The 20,603-nt window shown below is 45.0% G+C and overlaps 1 protein-coding gene across 1 annotated transcript in view; it reads left to right on the top strand.

Moving 5' to 3' along the window:
* The window catches only part of LOC115462048 (coiled-coil domain-containing protein 17-like), a 290,272-nt gene that overhangs the window by 113,616 nt on the left and 156,053 nt on the right, over positions 1-20,603 (top strand). The window contains exon 5 of the mRNA XM_030192096.1: positions 11,732-11,857. Within this exon, the coding sequence (XP_030047956.1) occupies positions 11,732-11,857 (126 nt within the window). The remainder of the gene's footprint in view (positions 1-11,731; positions 11,858-20,603) is intronic.

Genomic DNA, 20,603 nt, shown 5'->3' with positions numbered 1-20,603 from the left:
CAAAGCCATGGGACCGGACGGGATCCACCCCAGAATACTGAGGGAGCTCAGAGAGGTTCTGGCGGGTCCTCTTAAAGATTTGTTTAATAAATCCTTGGAGACGGGAGAGGTTCCGAGGGACTGGAGAACGGCGGAGGTGGTCCCTCTTCACAAAAGTGGAGATAGGGAAGAGGCTGGAAACTACAGGCCGGTAAGCCTCACTTCGGTTATTGGTAAAGTAATGGAAGCGATGCTGAAGGAAAGGATAGTGAATTTCCTGGAAGCAAATAAGTTGCAAGATCCGAGACAACATGGTTTCACCAAAGGGAAATCGTGCCAAACGAATCTCATTGAATTCTTTGACTGGGTGACGGGAGAATTAAATCAAGGACGTGCTATGGACGTAATCTATTTAGATTTCAGCAAAGCTTTCGACACGGTTCCCCACAGGAGGCTCTTGAGTAAACTAGATGGGCTGAAGATAGGACCCGAAGTGGTGAACTGGATTAGGAACTGGTTGACGGGCAGACGCCAGAGGGTGGTGGTGAATGGAGTTTGCTCGGAGGAGGGAAAGGTGAGTAGTGGAGTGCCTCAGGGATCGGTGCTGGGGCCGATTCTGTTCAATATATTTGTGAGTGACATTGCCGAAGGGTTATGAGGTAAAGTTTACCTTTTTGCGGATGACACCAAGATTTGCAACAGAGTGGACACCCCGGAGGGAGTGGAAAACATGAAAAAAGATCTGAAGAAGCTAGAAGAATGGTCTAACGTTTGGCAATTAAAATTCAATGCGAAGAAATGCAAAGTGATGCACTTAGGGAGTAGAAATCCAAGGGAGACGTATGTGTTAGGCGGGGAGAGTCTGATTGGCACGGACGTGGAGAGGGATCTTGGGGTGATAGTATCCGAGGACCTGAAGGCGACGAAACAGTGTGACAAGGCGGTGGCCGTAGCTAGAAGATTGCTAGGCTGTATAGGGAGAGGTGTGACCAGCAGAAGAAGGGAGGTTTTAATGCCCCTGTATAAGACGTTGGTGAGGCCCCACCTGGAGTACTGTGTTCAGTTTTGGAGGCCGTACCTTGCGAAGGATGTCAAAAAAATGGAAGCGGTGCAAAGAAAAGCTACAAGGATGGTATGGGATTTGCGTTCCAAAACGTATGAAGAGAGACTTGCTGACCTGAACATGTATACCCTGGAGGAAAGGAGGAACAGGGGTGATATGATACAGACGTTCAAATATTTGAAAGGTATTAATCCGCAAACAAATCTTTTCCGGAGATGGGAAGGCGGTAGAACGAGAGGACATGAAATGAAATTGAAGGGGGGCAGACTCAGAAAAGATGTCAGGAAGTATTTTTTCACGGAGAGGGTGGTGGATGCTTGGAATGCCCTCCCACGGGAGGTGGTGGCGATGAAAACGGTAACGGAATTCAAACATGCATGGGATGTGCATAAAGGAATCCTATGCAGAAGGAATGGATCCTCAGAAGCTTAGCTACAATTGGGTGGCAGAGCAGGTGGGGGGAAGAGGGGTTGGTGGTTGGGAGGCGAGGATAGGGGAGGGCAGACTTTTATACGGTCTGTGCCACAGCCGGTGATGGAAGGCGGGACAGGTGGTTGGGAGGCAGGAAAAACTGCTGGGCAGACTTATACGGTCTGTGCCCTGAGAAAGACAGGTACAAATCAAGGTAAGGTATACACATGAGTTTATCTTGGGCAGAGTGGATGGACCGTGCAGGTCTTTTTCTGCCGTCATCTACTATGTTACTATAATAATTATAATTAGGAGGAGCTCCCTCAGACAATAAGACACCCACGTGTTGGTCTCTTTTTAGGACCACTCTCTCGTGGGACGTAGCACTTCTTTCATTGGGAGCTCGTCCTTTTGTGTTTTAAATAGTGCTATAAGTGCTCCAAAATAAGTGCTCACGTGCCACATTTAATCATAGTCTGTCTACACTTGCAATTGTCACTAAATCCAGCTGAAAAACAAAACCACATGAAGCAGAAAGTAAAACAGAAAATGGTCACTGAAAAAAATAGAAAAACTATTAAGATATGTTTATAAACCAAGAACTTATTTTATGAGGCCAGCGTCCACCTGACGCTGAAGGCTCTATGTAGAAATACGCTGTACAAGCAAACTTGCACTTCTGCTTCTATGGTGAACTTGACTGCTGTGAATCGGCTGCTCTCCCCTAGATAACACTTGACTCCGTGGGTTTCACTCCTTTCCTCAGGGACTTGTGTTAGAGCTGCTTCTCACTTCTAAATTATCGCCAGCTGAGTAAAGGCTTCGCCTCACTAATACTTCTTAAAGCTCCTCTGTAGGCGGAGGCTTATCTAGGCATGCTCCCCTGAATTCTATAACCACGCATGTAGATTCAATTGATTGCTCTGACATGCCCACACTCTTCCTATTGCCACACCCCTTTTTTGGCTACACGTGGGCAGACAGGATGGGTCATATGGCCTTTATCTGTCGTCATGTTTCTCTGTTTCTATGCTAGAATTTATGTGCACCTCTATTTAGAGTACGCCAAAAAGATGTTCTCATAAGTTCCAATTATTGCCAATTAGTGTTGGTTCCAATTATTGCCAATTAGTGTTGATAATTGGTCGTTATTGGCCACCCATCAACACTAATAGACTCACTAACTAATTGAGTAGCGCATGAAAATTGACCACATGCATAATTTAACTTCGCTGCTTGGTGCACTATATATACAATCCAGAGGTATATGTGTAGGTGCCAATATTCAGCATCTATGTGCGCATCTTATATGGTTGGCCTGGATTCTCCAGGTTATACATGGTTTTTTGCCATGTCCAACTCAAATGTATAAGCTACAGTTCCATGCCCCATTTTCCTGGTGTATGAAACTATGGGGTGAATTCTATATATGGTGCTGAAAAAAATCAGCGCCAAAAAAGCGCTATTCTGTAAGCCACGCTTAACGTTAGGCATAGTTTATAGAATAGTGCTTATGCCCAGGAATCAGGCACGGCCATTTGATCCAGCTGAAAAGTGTTGAAAATCTTCATATCTAAAGTAGACACATTTCCCCCTTATTCTATAACTAGGTGTATTAATTTTAGGAACAGCCCCGTTCCGCCTATGACCCTCCCATTTCCGCACTCCCTTTTTGAACTCGTGTGTAAAATTTAGGCGTGAATCCTGGGCCTAAATTTACACACATGTATTCCAATTAAATCTAATTAGTGCCAATCATTGCTTGTTAACAAGCCAGTTATCGGTGTAATTAGCTCATTTAATTAAATTGCATGCACAGATTGGGCATGTGCCTAAATTTGCACATGCAATTTTTAGCGACTTTTATAAAATTCAGAGGATATATGTACATCCATCAGAAATGGTTAAACGGAGGTACTTAGACATTTGGCACTATGAGAAACATCCAAGTACCTTTTGAAAAATTACACCTATAAATCCTGGGAATAAGTTGCTTTCTTTGGTGGGACAAACACCTGAGTGGTATTCTGAGTGTGTGTTTGGTGTGGAGGGGGAGGGCTCATTCTTCACCTCAGGCAGCAAATTGCCTTGCGCAGCAACTGAGTCCTGATACATGCTTAGTTTATACAGCAAGATTAGTACCAAGATGGGGGCACCAAAGCAAAAGTTGGCTCAAGGTGCCACAACTCTGAACAGTCCCTGATCCTGGTACATAGAAGAAACCATTTACCCCCAAAAGACTGGCTATTATTGTAAAGGCTCACAGATACAGGAAACAGAAGAGAGTGGAGTACTACAGTATTTAAGGCTGTACAAACTCAGAACAGAAAGACTACCTTAAAGCAGTAATTGTTTGTACTTGCCTTTAGCAAAGAGAGTTGAAGCACTACCTTATGTTAGTCTACAACTTTATATCTCTGTATTTTCTGTTTGATTATTTTGGCATTCCTTTCTCACTTTGATGGTTTATAAACCGCTTTGATGTTCTTGTATGAAGGCAGTATAGTGATAAACATAAACATATCTGTGTCTGAGTGATTGTTTGAAGGGACATCTATGCCAGGTCCTTGTAAGGAAATCTTTTCCCTTGAAGATCTTGCTCCCTTGGATGTGTATTTGAATGAAAAGAGAAGAAAACCGATGTTCTGTGGGGACTGTCCTACAACTGGGACCTTCCTCTTTTATATAATGATTGAAGAAACACTTCTTAGGACAACTCAACAGAAGTTATTTGATACAAATTACATCAGACACAACCGGATATAAAAGAAGGGGATTGTCCTTTTTTTTTTTTTAACATAATGCCTTGAGTTGGAGGGGAAATGTGTATGCTACTAACATGGATCAAGTTTTCTCCTTTGACAGCTTAAACCTATCCTTGGCAGCAGTTGCTAAGACAAGATTATTCATGGAGCAGACTGAAATATTTATTTCCCCATATTGGTGGATTCCTAAAGAGAAACACATTCTGGGGATTCCATTCATACAAAAAAAAAAAAAGTGACAGGTGACTGGGGAACTAGGCCTATTTGATACCTGAGAGAACTTCACCCAGAGATAGCACCCACCAGACCTACTCTTTATTTATTTATTTATTAGGATTTATTTACCGCCTTTTTGAAGGCATTCACTCAAGGCAGTGTACAGTAAGAATAGATCAAACATGAGCAATAGGCAATTAGAGCAGTAAAAATATTCGAACAACAATACAAAGTATGGCATGGTATACTATTTGCAATGACAACACAATATGTGCTAGAACATTATAATTGGTAGTGAAAGGTAAGGCAAAGTTGTAACATATAGATGAGTAAGAAAGTAGGAAGAATTAGAAAGTAAGGTGATTGATTTGAAGAAAGTTGCACGTGAGGTCAGAGAGATGGTTAAATATTATCTCAGCTAGGGTAGGAGTGGATAAACATGTCCCGCTGCAGTATGTTTTCTTTGCACCTGGTATGACTCACCTATTTTCTTTGCACCTGGTATGACTCACTCATTTCTCAACTTGTTTTTCTAACTTACATTAGAGAAAATTCCACTTTGTAACAGATACGGGCTTCCATTTTGTGCTGAAATCCTCCATTTTGTTTCCATATCTATTCCTAACTTTTCCTAATTTAGCTTATTTAGGCCTCAATCCGGGCTACAAACTAGGCCATACTTTTCCAGTAAGCTCCCAGTTATGTCAGCCATCAGATTTCTGACTCAGCCAAGGTCTGTAATGGCCTGAGCTCTATGACTGGGCCCTCCACCATTCCAGTGGGGGGTCTCTGGCTGTACCATAATTATACAAGTATGAGCAGCCCCAGTCAATCCTTGTGTGTGTGAGTGAGACTAACAAGTTAGTTACTTCTTCCATTAAAGGCTTGGTTGAAGAGCCAAGCTTTCACCTGCTTCCTGAAGTAGAGGTAGTCTTATGTTAAGTGGAGCCTTTCAGGCAATGCATTCCAGAGTGTGAGGGCTACTCCGGAGAAGGCTCGCTTGCAGGTACCACATTTTGTAATGTCTTTTGGAGAGGGTGTAGTTAGTGAAAGTCCTTGGGAGGACCTTAGTGTCCTTGGCGGTGTGTGGAGGATCTTCCTATTCTTCAGATACTTGGGGCCATTTCCTTTCAGGGCCTTGAAGATCAGGCATAGAGTTTTAAATTTAGCCCTGTATTGTACTGGTAGCCAATGAAGTTTTTGCAAAAAGGGTGTGATGTGGGCACGTCGCTTACAACCTTCTATGAGTCTTGTTGCTGCATTCTGAATCAACTGGAGTTGGTGCAGGCCCTTTGTAGTCAGACCATTGTATAGTGCATTGCAGTAATCCAGTCTTGATGTTACCATGGCATGCACAACTGGGATAAGATTTACCTTCTCGATGTAAGGAGAGAGGCAGCACAGCTGTCGCAAATAGTAGAAGCAGCTCTTGAAGGTTGGGGCATAAGGCCTTTTTCAGTGGTGCTGTTTTCTCTAAGGTCTTGGCTAGGTGTGTATTCCAGATGTCAACTTGTTCTGCCACTGTTGTCTTTTCATCTACATGTGGATAGTCCAAGGCCTCTAGGAAATTCTCAGCGATAAGCTTTTTTTTGTGTCTGATCTCCTTCCAAACTCTGGGAGATGCCTTTTGTTTCAGGTGGTCACTTAGGGAGAATTTAATTAGAAAATGGTCTGACCGTGATAGGGGTGTTATTTCAATACTGTTATCCAAGAATTCTGGGATATCCACCCCTTTGTAGAATACCAGATCTAGTATGTGACCCTTTTCGTGGGTTGGAGAATTGATCACCTGTGTAAATCCTAGTGCTGTCATCGTGTCCAGAAAGGCAGCTGTGGTGGTATCTGGGGTTTTGATGTGTAGATTGAAGTCTCCCATGATCACCAGCCTAGGGTAATTCAGGGTCACTTGATTAATCAGGTCCTCACTTGGATTCCAGGGCTCTGTCCTTTCCTTTTTCTCTTCCTACCTCTCCCTCCGCACCTTCAGTGTTCACTCTGGTGGATCCTCTTCTACTTCTATCCCTCTGCCTGTCGGCGTACCTCAAGGTTCTGTTCTTGGTCCCCTCCTCTTTTCTATCTACACTTCTTCCCTTGGTTCATTAATCTCATCTCATGGCTTTTTCTACCATCTCTATGCTGATGACTCCCAAATCTACCTTTCTACCCCTGATATCTCACCTTGCATCCAAACCGAAGTTTCAGCGTGCTTGTCTGACATTGCTGTCTGGATGTCTCAACGCCACCTGAAATTAAACATGACCAAAACCGAGCTTCTCATTTTTCCCCCCAAACCCACCTCCCCACTCCCTCCGTTTTCTATTTCTGTTGATGGCTCTCTCATTCTCCCTGTCTCCTCAGCTTGAAACCTTGGGGTCATCTTTGACTCTTCTCTCCTCTTTCTCTGCTCATATCCAGCAGATTGCCAAGACCTGTCGTTTCTTTCTTTACAACATCCGTAAAATCTGCCCCTTTCTTTCTGAGCACTCTACCAAAACCCTCATCCATACCCTTGTCACCTCTTGTATAGACTACTGCAATCTGCTTCTTGCTGGCCTCCCACTTAGTCACCTCTCCCCTCTCCAGTCTGTTCAAAATTCTGCTGCCCATCTCGTCTTCTGCCAGGGTCGCTTTACTCATACCAGCGGCGTAGCTACGTGGGGCCTGAGGGGGCCTGGGCCCCCGTAGATTTCCGTGGGGACCCCCCTCCCGGCGAACCCACCCCCGCTGCCGCCTACCTTCCGTTTTGCTGGCGGGGGACCCCACTCCCCGCCAGCCGACGTCTTCTCCCGTAAAACGCAGCAGCCGGCACTGGCAGAGAAAAGTCTTCATCCTCGCATGCTGACGTCCTGCACGTTGTACGTGCAGGACGTCAGATTCAGAGAACAGAACGTTCTGTTCTCTGAGTCTGTGTACGTGCAGGACGTCAGCATGCGAGGATGAAGACTTTTCTCTGCCAGTGCCGGCTGCTGCATTTTACGGGAGAAGACGTCGGCTGGCGGGGAGTGGGGTCCCCCGCCAGCAAAACGGAAGGTGGGCGGGGGCAAGTTCGCGGCGGGAGGGGGGTCGGCAGAGACGGGGGGGCGGCGGCGGGGGGGGGGGGCTAAAATGTGCCCCCTCCCCTCGAGCTGTGGACCCCCCTCCCACGCCCCTGACTCATACTACCTCTCTCCTCAAGTCGCTTCACTGGCTCCCTATCCGTTTTCGCATCCTGTTCAAACTTCTTCTACTAACCTATAAATGTACTCACTCTGCTGCTCCCCAGTATCTCTCCACACTCGTCCTTCCCTACACCCCTTCCCGTGCACTCCGCTCCATGGATAAATCCTTCTTATCTGTTCCCTTCTCCACTACTGCCAACTCCAGACTTCGTGCCTTCTGTCTCGCTGCACCCTATGCCTGGAATAAACTTCCTGAGCCCCTACGTCTTGCCCCATCCTTGGCCACCTTTAAATCTAGACTGAAAGCCCACCTCTTTAACATTGCTTTTGACTCGTAACCACTTGTAACCCCTCGCCTCCACCTACCCTCCTCTCCTCCACATTAATTGATTTGATTTGCTTACTTTATTTTTTGTCTATTAGATTGTAAGCTCTTTGAGCAGAGACTGTCTTTCTTCTGTGTTTGTGCAGCGCTGCGTATGCCTTGTAGCGCTATAGAAATGCTAAATAGTAGTAGTAGGAGGAGGAGTTCTTGCACAGATAATGTGTTGTTACGAAGTGCTCTGTAAATCATGAGCAGCCAGATTGGCTTCTCCTCTTCAAGTTGGATTAAAAGAGATTCTGATCCTTGCAACTGGGGGATGGATATTCTGCACAGTTTGATTGTGTCCTGAATCAATACTGCTACCCCTCCACCCTGTCTTCTAGGTCTTGGTTGATGTTGGATGTTGAAACCTGCTTTGGCGTAGCTCAGCCAATGGTAAACCCCAATTTTCATCTAGTGTTATGACCTCTTGCACTTTTGCCTTCTCTTTGGTTTGTGGGGGTTATGGTTTCCTCTCCCACACACCACTGGGATGCTTGCATGACACATTTTTGTGTCAGAAGCTAGTTAGGTAAAATTTCACTGGGTGGCGCTGCAATCCACTCTTTGGCGTACACACTGTAGATCAGCAGTCTTCCTAGTTGGCAAAGCAGGGTTAAGGCTTTAATAGCTGAAAGAACAGACCTTTTAAAGTTGTAAATTCAGACTAGGCCTGTGAGATCAAAGTCTTCCATCAAATAGAGAAATAAATGGCTGCACTTAGCACTTCTATGTGAAATTCTTGGAGACAGTGCATAGGTTTCCTTTAGTTTTAAGGAATCTAAAAGATTCAGTGTTATAGAAGTAGATTGTTTTTTTGTTACATTTGTACCCCGCGCGTTCCCACTCATGGCAGGCTCAATGCGGCTTACATGGGGCAATGGAGGGTTAAGTGACTTGTCCAGAGTCACAAAGAGCTGCCTGTGCCTGAAGTGGGAAATTGAACTCACTTCCTCAGTTCCCCAGGACCAAAGTCCACCACCCTAACCACTAGGCCACTCCTCCATAATTTTTTTAACTCACGGATTGCAGGTATGAACTTTAGAGTTTCTGGTTCTGATATCCTTGGATGGTCCAATTGATGCAGGTTGCTGTAGGCTTTTTCTTTATTGTTCCAGAGGAAGGATATATGTAAATACGGATCCAGCTCCAATCTCAGAGCATGAGGAGAGTTATTTAGGGGAGATAAAATTTCCTTTCTCCAAAAATAAATGGAAGAAGTTCTGAGTAAAATTGAGGACTGGTACCTCAACACAGACTGAGCAGAAGTCAGTAAACGTTTGGGTTGTAAATAAGCAGAAAATGTAGTTATTTAATCTAAGTTGCACAGCCTGATGTGAACCTAGCCAGCCCTCTTCCATGTAGTTCATAGTAACATAGTAGATGACGGCAGAAAAAGACCTGCACGGTCCATCCAGTCTGCCCAACAAGATAAACTCATATGTGCTACTTTTTGTGTATACCCTACTTTGATTTGTACCTGTCCTCTTCAGGGCACAGACCGTATAAGTCTGCCCAGCACTATCCCCGCCTCCCAACCACCAGCCCCGCCTCCCACCACCGGCTCTGGCACAGACCGTATAAGTCTGCCCAGCACTATCCCCGCCTCCCAACCACCAGCCCCACCTCCCACCACCAGCTCTGGCACAGACTGTATAAGTTTGCCCAGCACTATCCCCGCCTCCCAACCACCAGTCCGCCTCCCACCACCGGCTCTGGCACAGACCGTATAAGTCTGCTCAGCACTATCCCCGCCTCCCAACCACCAGCCCCGCCTCCCACCACCGGCTCTGCCACCCAATCTCGGCTAAGCTCCTGAGGATCCATTCGCAAACTTTTAGTTTCTTGAATCGACCTTTAGTTTCTGGATGTTGGTGCACATATATGGAATATAACTTGATCTGATCATGAAACTTTTTGGCTAGACATAAAGGATTATTATATGAATTCGTATGAAAATGAAGGGTTATAAATAAGTCTTCTAAAAAAGATCAAGTGGTAAAAACCTATTATGCTATGGTCCAGAAGTATATTCAGTAGAAATGACGAGGATGAATGGATGCTCCAAAATTTATTCATAAAACTTCAGTGTTTCCAAACTTTTAACAATAAAACTTCATTCAACAAGACACAGGACATATTTTGACTGTAAGGCCTGCATCAGGAGTCTGATAACTAACTTGTACAATAAGTGGAGCAGTAGAAAAACCACATATGCTACGTCATCAAACAACTTAAATCCACGATCCAGATAGTTCAAACAAATGGTGTATTTTGAGCATATCCTAAATCACATCCTGCCAAAAACTGCTGTTCATGGTTTTTCGTGGATTTAAATTGTTTGACGTAGCATATGAACGCTCTACTGCTCCACTTATTGTACTAGTTAGTTATCAGAGTTCTGATTCAGGCCTTACATCCGAAACATGGCCCATGTCGAGTTGAGTGAAGTTTATTGTTAAAGATTTAGACGCATTGAAGTTTTATCATTAAATTTTGGAGCATCCATTCATCCTTGTCATTTCCACTGTGTTTGCCTGTTTTGCATTTGTTGTAGAGTATTTTTCTTCTGTGTCATTTCCAGAAGTATATTCAACATAACATAAATACTGACACATCTATGGCCATGGTCTGGGACTCCTTTAAGATGGTGACACAAGGTTTCTTAATCGGTAAAGCATTCCATTACAAGAGGGCTAAATTAGAGCAAAATAAACGTCATAAAAAGCACGTCCAAAAATATGAGAAAGTCCTTAATATTATTCAGGTCACGAGGGTGACCAATACCTCAATTTTTCTGTTAGAGTCATGATATTCAGCTGGTGACGATCACTGTTTTGCTGACCGCTGTCGGTGTTAAACCCGGAAATTCAATGCTGAGCCATGTCCATGTTCCAGCATTGACGTTCCAGGTACAGGGAGCCATCTAAAACATAGTTGTTTAAGTGCGATATTTGGCACTTAACTGGCTGTGAAGAATGGTATAAAGATAGGACTGTGTTTTGTGTGATCCTATTTATGTATAACTGATTAAGTGCCTGCTCCACCCTAGAACACCCCCAAAATAGTCAGTTGTGGCTTGTATGCTAACTGGGCAGTTTCAGTGGCACTATCTAGTTAAGTGCTGCTGAAAAATGCCCGGTTAACTCTAGACAGGCGATTTAAACGGCCAGTAGCCTGTCCTGGGTGTTGCATATAGGGCCTTAGGGGTTTAGTGAAACTAGGGCTCTAAACTTAGGGAACTCAGAGGTCCTTTTACTAAGCCGCAGCAAAAAATGGCCTGCGTTAGTGTGGGCATGTGTTTTTGGAGTGCGCTGGGCCATTTTTTACTGCGTCTGGGAAAAAGATTTTTTTTTTCAATGGGCTAGGAAAAGGGTCTGCAGCAAAATTGAAACCAGTGTGTGCTTATTTACGGCCTGAGCTCTTAATGCCACTCATTGATCTAGCGATAAGGGCTCATGCACTACACGCGCAGTGACTATCAATTAATGCCGGAAATGAAGCGTGCGGTAGGAAATCAAAAAATAATTTGTCCCAGAGGTGTGGGCTTGCTCCAAATCCAAAATTACCACCAGGGGAGCACGCTAGCCTGGCGGTAGTCTCATTTTGGCATTCACTGCATGCGCATAGAGCTTACCACGCCTTTGTAAAAGGGCCCCTCAGTCCTAGTAACTGTACAGAGGGGCCAACCAAGGAACCTGACTCCCTAAGTTAAGCACCTAAATCTCTTGAAAATTGTGATAATGAAATGTAATTCTTGTTTCTATTATTGTAGGAGAAACAGGAATCAGATCCAAAACAATGACTCACGTGTTAAACAGAAAGAGGAGAAGATTCAGCCACCTCTACAGCAAGGTTACATTCACTTTTATGGAGGAGGTAGCTTGTCTTCTGAAATCAGGTAGAGAAACTTATAATTTAAGCCTTAATAATCCGGGAGTAAAGTACATGTTTTTCTTAACTTTACGTACATTTTATTTTCCAAGGACAAGCAGGCTGCGTTATTCTCACACGTGGGTCGATGTCCGCATCGGCCCAGGAACTGGCATGTTGCCATAGGAAAAACAAAAAAAATTGCTATTGTCTTCTGGCGTGTGTGCAGCACGTACTGCTCATGCGCGGACTAACTTCCCTCCCACTACGTGAGCGCGTACATAAGTACATAAGTACATAAGTAGTGCCATACTGGGAAAGACCAAAGGTCCATCTAGCCCAGCATCCTGTCACCGACAGTGGCCAATCCAGGTCAAGGGCACCTGGCACGCTCCCCAAACGTAAAAACATTCCAGACAAGTTATACCTAAAAATGCGGAATTTTTCCAAGTCCATTTAATAGCGGTCTATGGACTTGTCCTTTAGGAATCTATCTAACCCCTTTTTAAACTCCGTCAAGCTAACCGCCCGTACCACGTTCTCCGGCAACGAATTCCAGAGTCTAATTACACGTTGGGTGAAGAAAAATTTTCTCCGATTCGTTTTAAATTTACTACACTGTAGCTTCAACTCATGCCCTCTAGTCCTAGTATTTTTGGATAGCGTGAACAGTCGCTTCACATCCACCCGATCCATTCTACTCATTATTTTATACACTTCTATCATATCTCCCCTCAGCCGTCTCTTCTCCAAGCTGAAAAGCCCTAGCCTTCTCAGCCTCTCTTCATAGGAAAGTCGTCCCATCCCCACTATCATTTTCGTCGCCCTTCGCTGTACCTTTTCCAATTCTACTATATCTTTTTTGAGATACGGAGACCAGTACTGAACACAATACTCCAGGTGCGGTCGCACCATGGAGCGATACAACGGCATTATAACATCCGCACACCTGGACTCCATACCCTTCCTAATAACACCCAACATTCTATTCGCTTTCCTAGCCGCAGCAGCACACTGAGCAGAAGGTTTCAGCGTATCATCGACGACGACACCCAGATCCCTTTCTTGATCCGTAACTCCTAACGCGGAACCTTGCAAGACGTAGCTATAATTCGGGTTCCTCTTACCCACATGCATCACTTTGCACTTGTCAACATTGAACTTCATCTGCCACTTGCACGCCCATTCTCCCAGTCTCGCAAGGTCCTCCTGTAATCGTTCACATTCCTCCTGCGACTTGACGACCCTGAATAATTTTGTGTCATCGGCGAATTTAATTACCTCACTAGTTATTCCCATCTCTAGGTCATTTATAAATACATTAAAAAGCAACGGACCCAGCACAGACCCCTGCGGGACCCCACTAACTACCCTCCTCCACTGAGAATACTGGCCACGCAATCCTACTCTCTGCTTCCTATCTTTCAACCAGTTCTTAATCCATAATAATACCCTACCTCCGATTCCATGACTCTGCAATTTCTTCAGGAGTCTTTCGTGCGGCACTTTGTCAAACGCCTTCTGAAAATCCAGATATACAATATCAACCGGCTCCCCATTGTCCACATGTTTGCTTACCCCCTCAAAAAAATGCATTAGATTGGTGAGGCAAGACTTCCCTTCACTAAATCCGTGCTGACTTTGTCTCATCAGTTACTTTTTTTCCTCAATGAGGTGCAGCAGGTTCCTCCTGTGCTCCTCATTCTGGCCCAGGAAAGAGTTTCTTCTCTAAGCGATTTTTTCGTGTTTTTCTGTTTATTTTACTTTGTTTTCTTAAAAAAAAACCAAAAAGCATAGGATTCCCTTTTAAGTAAATCCTCAGTCTTTTTCCCCCATTCTTCCTTTCTTTTTTGACGTGGCCAGTTTTCTCCTCCTTTTTGTGCCCTTTTTATTGGCACAATTGAGTCTTTTGATTTTGCCTTAGCCATTTTTCCTTCCATGTCATCGAAGACACCCAGCGGCTTCAAACGTTGTACTCGGTGCAACCGTACCATCTCAGGTACTAATACCAATTCCTGGTGTATCCAGTGCCTTGGGCCTGACCAGAGCCCAGCTACTTGTGCTCTGTGTCTTTGTATGAAGAAGCGTGCCCAAGTAGCTCGAGAAGCCCAATGTGAGAAACTTTTTGGGGCTCGGTCCGGTCCTTCGACATAGGCATCGGTACCTAGGTCGGCGGTGTCGATGTCGACATCAGGGGAAGCATCGACGTCAGGAATAGAGGTAATGACTGCTGAGAGGCCCATTCGCGCTGGGAGCAGTGAGGTGTCGAGTGGGTCTCCACCTGTCTCGAGGCCTCCTGCTGTGCAGGCCCACCGGGACCGACCATCGTCGGACCCGACCACGAGGAGACGTGAGGATTCCATGTTGTCCTCGTCAGCACCGAGGAGCCTCGGTGATGGGCATCAAGCGAAGGCGAAGAAGCATCATCACCGATCTCCTTCGACACACGGTACCAGGAGCTTTGGGGCGTTGAAGGATTCAGCACTCGAGAAGCATCTACGCCGAGAGGACTGCTACCCCTCCATACAGGAGGTGCTGATGAATTGGCCTCCTGGCAGCCTGGTACCTGCTCTTGAACCTCAACAGATTCTGCTACCGGTTGCTCCACCGGCCCCGCGGCCTTCTCCGATGGTAGCTCTCAAGCACATTCGGGCCCTACTTTCAGTCTGCTTTGGTGTCGAGGGTGCTTGCACCTTCCGCGCCACCTGCTGCAGCAGCGTCTGGCCCTTCACCTGCTGTGAGGTCCATGTCCTCTCGGCACCGGTGTCAGTTACCTCTTAGGTCGACTCCCCTTCGACGTCAGTGGAGGAAGCTTCACCGCAGTCCATGCAAGCGTCGGCCTCTTGACATCGCCATCAAGGATGTCAATCCTCGGCGTTGAGGCAAGCTCAGTCTTGGAGTTCCCTTAGGGAAGTGCTTTCCAATACTGAAGAGGAGCGTTCATGGGAGTCAGAGGAAGATCCCAGATACTTTTCCTCCGCTGAGTCCTTTGGGATTCCCTCTGAACCTTCCCCTCCACCTGAAAGGAGACTGTCTCCTCCTGAGAGCCTCTTTTTTACATCTTTTGTCTGGGAAATGGCTGCTGCTATTCTACTACTACTACTTATCATTTCTATAGCGCTACTAGATGTACGCAGCGCTGTACACTTGAACATGAAGAGACAGTCCCTGCTCAACAGAGCTTACAATCTAATTAGGACAGACAAACGACAAACAGGACAAATAAGAGCTAAGGGAATTACTGAGGTGGGGATGATAAATTAAGGGTACTGAACAAGTGAGTAAGGGTTAGGAGTTAAAAGCAGCATCAAAAAGGTGGGCTTTTAGCCTAGATTTGAAGACGGCCAGAGATGGAGCTTGACGGACCGGCTCAGGAAGTTTAGTCCAGGCATATGGTGCAGCAAGATAAAAGAAACGGAGTCTGGAGTTAGCGGTGGAGGTGAAGGGTGCAGATAAGAGAGCCCAGTGAACGGAGTTCCCGGGGTATTCCATTCCCTATGGAGGTGGAGGATGTGCTCAGGGCTGAGATGCTCGTGGTCCTGGATTATCCCTCTCCACCTAAGGAGGTTGTGACGGCTCCTTTGCAAAAGGTACTCAAGGAAGTCCTCATGCAAAACTGATCGTTCCCTCTATCTGCTCCTGTGATCCAGAAGACTGATTCCCAGTATCAGATCCACGGTGAACCTGGGTTGATGAGGTCTCAGTTACCACACAGTTCCATGGCGGTGGACTCCTCTCTCAAAAGAGCCAAGAGTACTAGGGACTGTGTCTTGGCGCCCCCAGGCAGAGAAACTAGGACCTTGGACTCTTTTGGGAGGAAGAAGTATTAGGCCGCTATGCTCGTTGCCCATATCCAGTCTTACCAGCTCTACATGAGCATTTACTTGCGGAACTTGGTGAGGCATCTGTCTACCTTGGTCGATGCTCTCCCTCCGGAGCAGGCCAAGCCTTTTCACCAAGTGGTCAGGCAAAAGACGTGTCGTAAATTCCTGGCCAGGGGTGCTTACGATACTTTTGATGGGGCATCCAGAATCGCTGCTCAGGGTATAACGATGTGCAGACTGCCATTGCTGCGTGTCTCTGACCTGGATCATTCGGTCCAGCAGAGGATGGCGGATGTACCTTGCCGGGGGATAACCTTTCCGGAGAGAAGGTAGAAGATCTGGTTGACCAGATCAAGAAGCACATTGATGCTATGGCTTCTCTCTCCCGCCAGCTGCCTTCTGCTACAGCCTCCTCAACTAGGAAGTTTTTTGGTGAGGCGCGGAGTGTTCCCTATTCCTATGCTAGACATAGGTACACGCCGGCGTCCCGACAGCCTAGTCAGGCTCAGCCCCAGCGCACTCGTTCTCGTCAACAGCATGCGCCTAAGGCCCCTGCTGCTCCCCAGCAAAAGCAAGGGATGGGCTTTTGACTGGCTCCAGCTAAGCATAGCCACACTAAAAGTGTCTATGCCGGATGACTTGCGATTTGGAGGGAGGGTAATGTTTTTTCACCAAAGGTGGCCTCTCATAACCTCCGACTGGTGGGTTCATCAAATGGTCTGGTTAGGATACACCCTCAATCTGGAATCCAAACCTCCAAATTGCCCACCTGGAGCTCATTCATACAGCTCCCAGCACAGGCAAGTACTTGCAGAGGAATTCTCTGCCCTTCTAAAGGCCAATGCGGTAGAACCCGTTCCACCAGGGGAAGAAGGGCAGGGATTCTATTCCAGGTACTTCTTTGCGCAAAAGAAAACAGGGGGGATGTGTCCCATCCTAGACTTAAGGGTCCTGAACAAATTCCTAGTCCGAGAAAAGTTCGGGATGGTTTCCCTGGGCACCCTTCTCCCCATGATTCAAGAGAATGATTGGCTATTCTCTCTGGACTTAAAGGATGCTTACACACACATCTCGATACTTTCAGCTCACAGGAAGTACCTTCGATTTCGGCTGGGAACACAGCACTTTCAGTACCGTGTACTGCCCTTTGTCCTGGCGTCTGCACCCAGAGTGTTTACAAAATGTCTATCAGTAGTCGCAGTGTCGCAACGCAGACTAGGAGTGCATGTGTTTTCTTATCTCAACAATAGGCTGGTAAAGAGCACCTCGGAGGACGGTGCTCTGGAGTCCATGTGGATGACTATTCAAGTGCTAGAGCTACTGGAGTTCCTAATAAATTACTCTAAGTCCCATCTCACTCTTGTTCAGAAATTGGAGTTCATTGGAGCACTAATGGACATGGAGACTGCTGGGGCTTATCTCCCCAAGACAAGGGCAGACAACCTCCTGTCCCTGGTGTCCACAGTTTGATCGTCTCAGCAGGTCACAGCTCGGCAGATGTTGAGACTCTTGGGGCACATGGCCTCCACAATTCATGTAACACACATGGCACGTTTACATATGAGATCAGCTCAATGGACCCTAGCTTCCCAGTGGTATCAAGCTGTGGGGAATCTAGAGGATGTGATCCAACTGTCCACCGACTTTCGAAATTTTCTTCAGTGGTGGACATTCCGATTGAATTTGACCATGGGATGATCATTCCAAATTCCTCAGCCACAAAACGTGCTGATGACGGATGCAACCCTCCTGGGGTGGGTAGCTCATGTAGATAGGCTTCACACTCAGGGAGCCTGGTCCTTTCAGAAAACAGGTCTTCAGATCAACCTCCTGGAACTACGAGCGATCTGGAATGCTCTGAAGGCTTTCAGAGATCGTCTGTCCAACCAAATCATCTTGATTCAAACAGACAATCAGGTTGCGATGTACTACACCAGCAAGCAGGGGTGCTCCGGATCTCGCCTTCTATGTCAGGAAGTCATCCAGATGTGACTTTGGGCATGCCATCATGGCATGTTTCTCCAAGCCACTTATCTGGCAGGTGTAAACAACAGTCTGACCGACAGGCTGAGCAGGGTAATGCAACCTCACGAGTGGTCGCTGAATATGGGCGTAGGCCAAAATATCTTCCGAGCGTGGTGCACCCCCTCGGTGGATCTTTTTGCCACTCAAATCAATAACAAGGTCCCTCAGTTCTGTTCCAGGCTTCAGGCCCACGACAGACTAGCGTCAGATGCCTTTCTCCTACATTGGGGAGCAGGCCTTCTGTATGCGTATCCTCCCATACCTCTAGTAGGAAAGACTTTGTTGAAACTCAAGCAAGACCTCGGAACCATGATTCTCATTGCACCCTTCTGGCTGCTGGAAAATGCACAAAGCAGATCGTTAAGAAACGTAGTTTATTAACACAAATTCAAATAAAAGTTATATATATATATACACACACACATAAATAGCCCGACACAGGCCGTGTTTCACCCAGCAGGGCTGCTTCAGGGGCTACAAGAAATAATAACACAAATATAGTTATACAGATACACTTCTAAAATCATATTTAAATTATGTGTATACACTGTCAAAATACTAAAAACACTCCTAAAATAGTCGATTTTTTTCTATGGATTTTTCTATTTACGACTTATTATTTTTTCTTTTCTCATTTTTTTCCTCTTATTTGTCAGTTAACTATTTATACAATCTAAGAAGATTTTATAGTGTTGCACCTCGAACTTTGACCTTGAGTTCCGGTATTTAACTTTCTGTACTTACCTTCGCGCGTTTTTTAGCCTTTCCAGAGACAAGAGACGCCAGATAGACGGAATGTGAGTAATGGCTTTTTGGGTGACGGTAGAGGCGCTTTTCATTCACGGTAGCAGGGGTGCGATATTATTGGCCGTAGAACCACTTTTATAACAAATTGTTTGGTGAGTCCGGGTGTGTTTAGTATCGTTCATGGATAGATCCACTGTCTATATGTCTGTATGGATGGATGCGATATGCCATTATGGCCATTAGAGTCTCAAGCAATCAGACACGTAATTTAACGTCATGAGGCTGTTAGTACTCTTTGACACTATGGGTCAGAAATGCTGATATAGGAGACCCTAGTAAGTTTGCTTTTTTGCACATATTTATGGTTTAACGCTAAGAGCTATTATGCCTCTTTATGGTTGATGTTGTCAGATTCATAGGTTTTCATCTTATGTGTTATAGCCACAAGAAGATTATATTATTTATATTAGACACTATGCAGATACATTTTATTCTAAGGATCATTATAGATGTACGTACATCATTGTCAGGAAGCCATTTGTAACTATTGATACGATTATATTTAGGTCATGTCCTTTTGGCCCCTCTGGGAGAGCTGTTTTTTCCAACGGTGATCGCTTGTATATGTGAGTTTTTCCTGTTTATGATTTTTTCTCCTTTTTTATTTTCTGATTCTTATGTCATCTTTTTTCTTTTTTCTTTTTCTTTTTCCCTATAGCATATCTCAGAAATTATCCATTACAATCTTTCATATGTGATAACAAAGGATTTTTGTGTAGGTGGGTGTCTCTTGATCTAAATTCAAATTAAATTTAACTTTTTTAAGTTCTTGACTTGAACCTGTTGATAGTTACGTTTTTATTATTATTTTTTTATGGATTGATTCAAACATATATATATACAAGTTCTTAATATGATATTTATGTGAATATTGGTGGCATATATTTATGGTTAATGCTTTTTCCGTGATATATGGTTTATGTTAAGTATGTGCATCAGGTTATACTGATAGTATATTTATTTAAATATACATATATTTTTTTAAATATTTTTTAATATTTTTTGAAAAATGTTTTTCGTGTGGCTGTACACACGCTTATATGTATGTCCTTCTCAGTGTGGAATATTGATGTTATATATTTATGTTAATTATTTCCCAATCAATGCAATTAAGTATATTTTTCTGCATGTATTTTATTTTAGGAGTGTTTTTAGTTTTTTGACAGTGTATACACATAATTTAAATATGATTTTAGAAGTGTATCTGTATAACTATATTTGTGTTATTATTTCTTGTAGCCCCTGAAGCAGCCCTGCTGGGCGAAACACGGCCTGTGTCGGGCTATTTATGTGTGTGTGTATATATATATATATAACTTTTATTTGAATTTGTGTTAATAATCTACGTTTCTTAACGATCTGCTTTGTGCATTTTCCATCTTGGAGTTTGCAGACCGTCTGCCTTTGTGCTTTCTTGGATCCACCCTTCTGGCTGCGTCAGATTTGGTTCCCTCTTCTTCTGGAGTTCTCCTCCGAAGAATCATGGAGATTGGAGTGTTTTCCAACCCTCATCTCTAAGGACATCTACATCCCAACCGCCAGTCTCTGGCTCTCACGGCCTGGATGTCAAGAACTTAGAATTTGCCTCCTTTTGTCTTTCAGAGGGTGTCTCCCGAGTCTTGCTTGCTTCCAGGAAAGATTCCACAAAAAGGTGTTACTCTTTCAAATGGAGGAGGTTTGCCATCTGGTGTGACAGCAGGGTCCTAGAGCCACTCTCTCTTGTCCTACACAGACCCTGCTTGAATACTTTCTACACTTGTCAAAGTCTGGTCTCAAGACCAACTCCGTAAGGGTTCACCTCAGCACAATTAGTGCTTATCATCAACCTGTAGAGGGTAAGCCTATCTCTGGACAGCTTTTAGTTGTTCGCTTCATGAGCGGTTTGCTTTTGTCAAAGCCCCCTATCAAACCTCCTCCAGTGTCATGGGATCTCAACGTCGTTCTCACCCAGCTGATGAAAGCTTGTTTCGAGCCACTGAATTCCTGCCATCTGAAGTACTTGACTGGGAGGTCATTTTCTTGGTGGCTGTTACTTCAGCTCGAGCTTCAAGCCTTAGTAGTGGATACACCTTATACTAAGTTTCATCACAACAGAGTAGTCCTCCGCACGCACCCTAA

This window comes from Microcaecilia unicolor, chromosome 2 (assembly GCF_901765095.1).
Source record: "Microcaecilia unicolor chromosome 2, aMicUni1.1, whole genome shotgun sequence".
NCBI classification, from domain to species: Eukaryota; Metazoa; Chordata; class Amphibia; order Gymnophiona; family Siphonopidae; genus Microcaecilia; species Microcaecilia unicolor.
The sequence above is the reverse complement of the archived record's forward strand: the minus strand, read 5'-3'. Positions and strand labels throughout refer to the sequence as shown.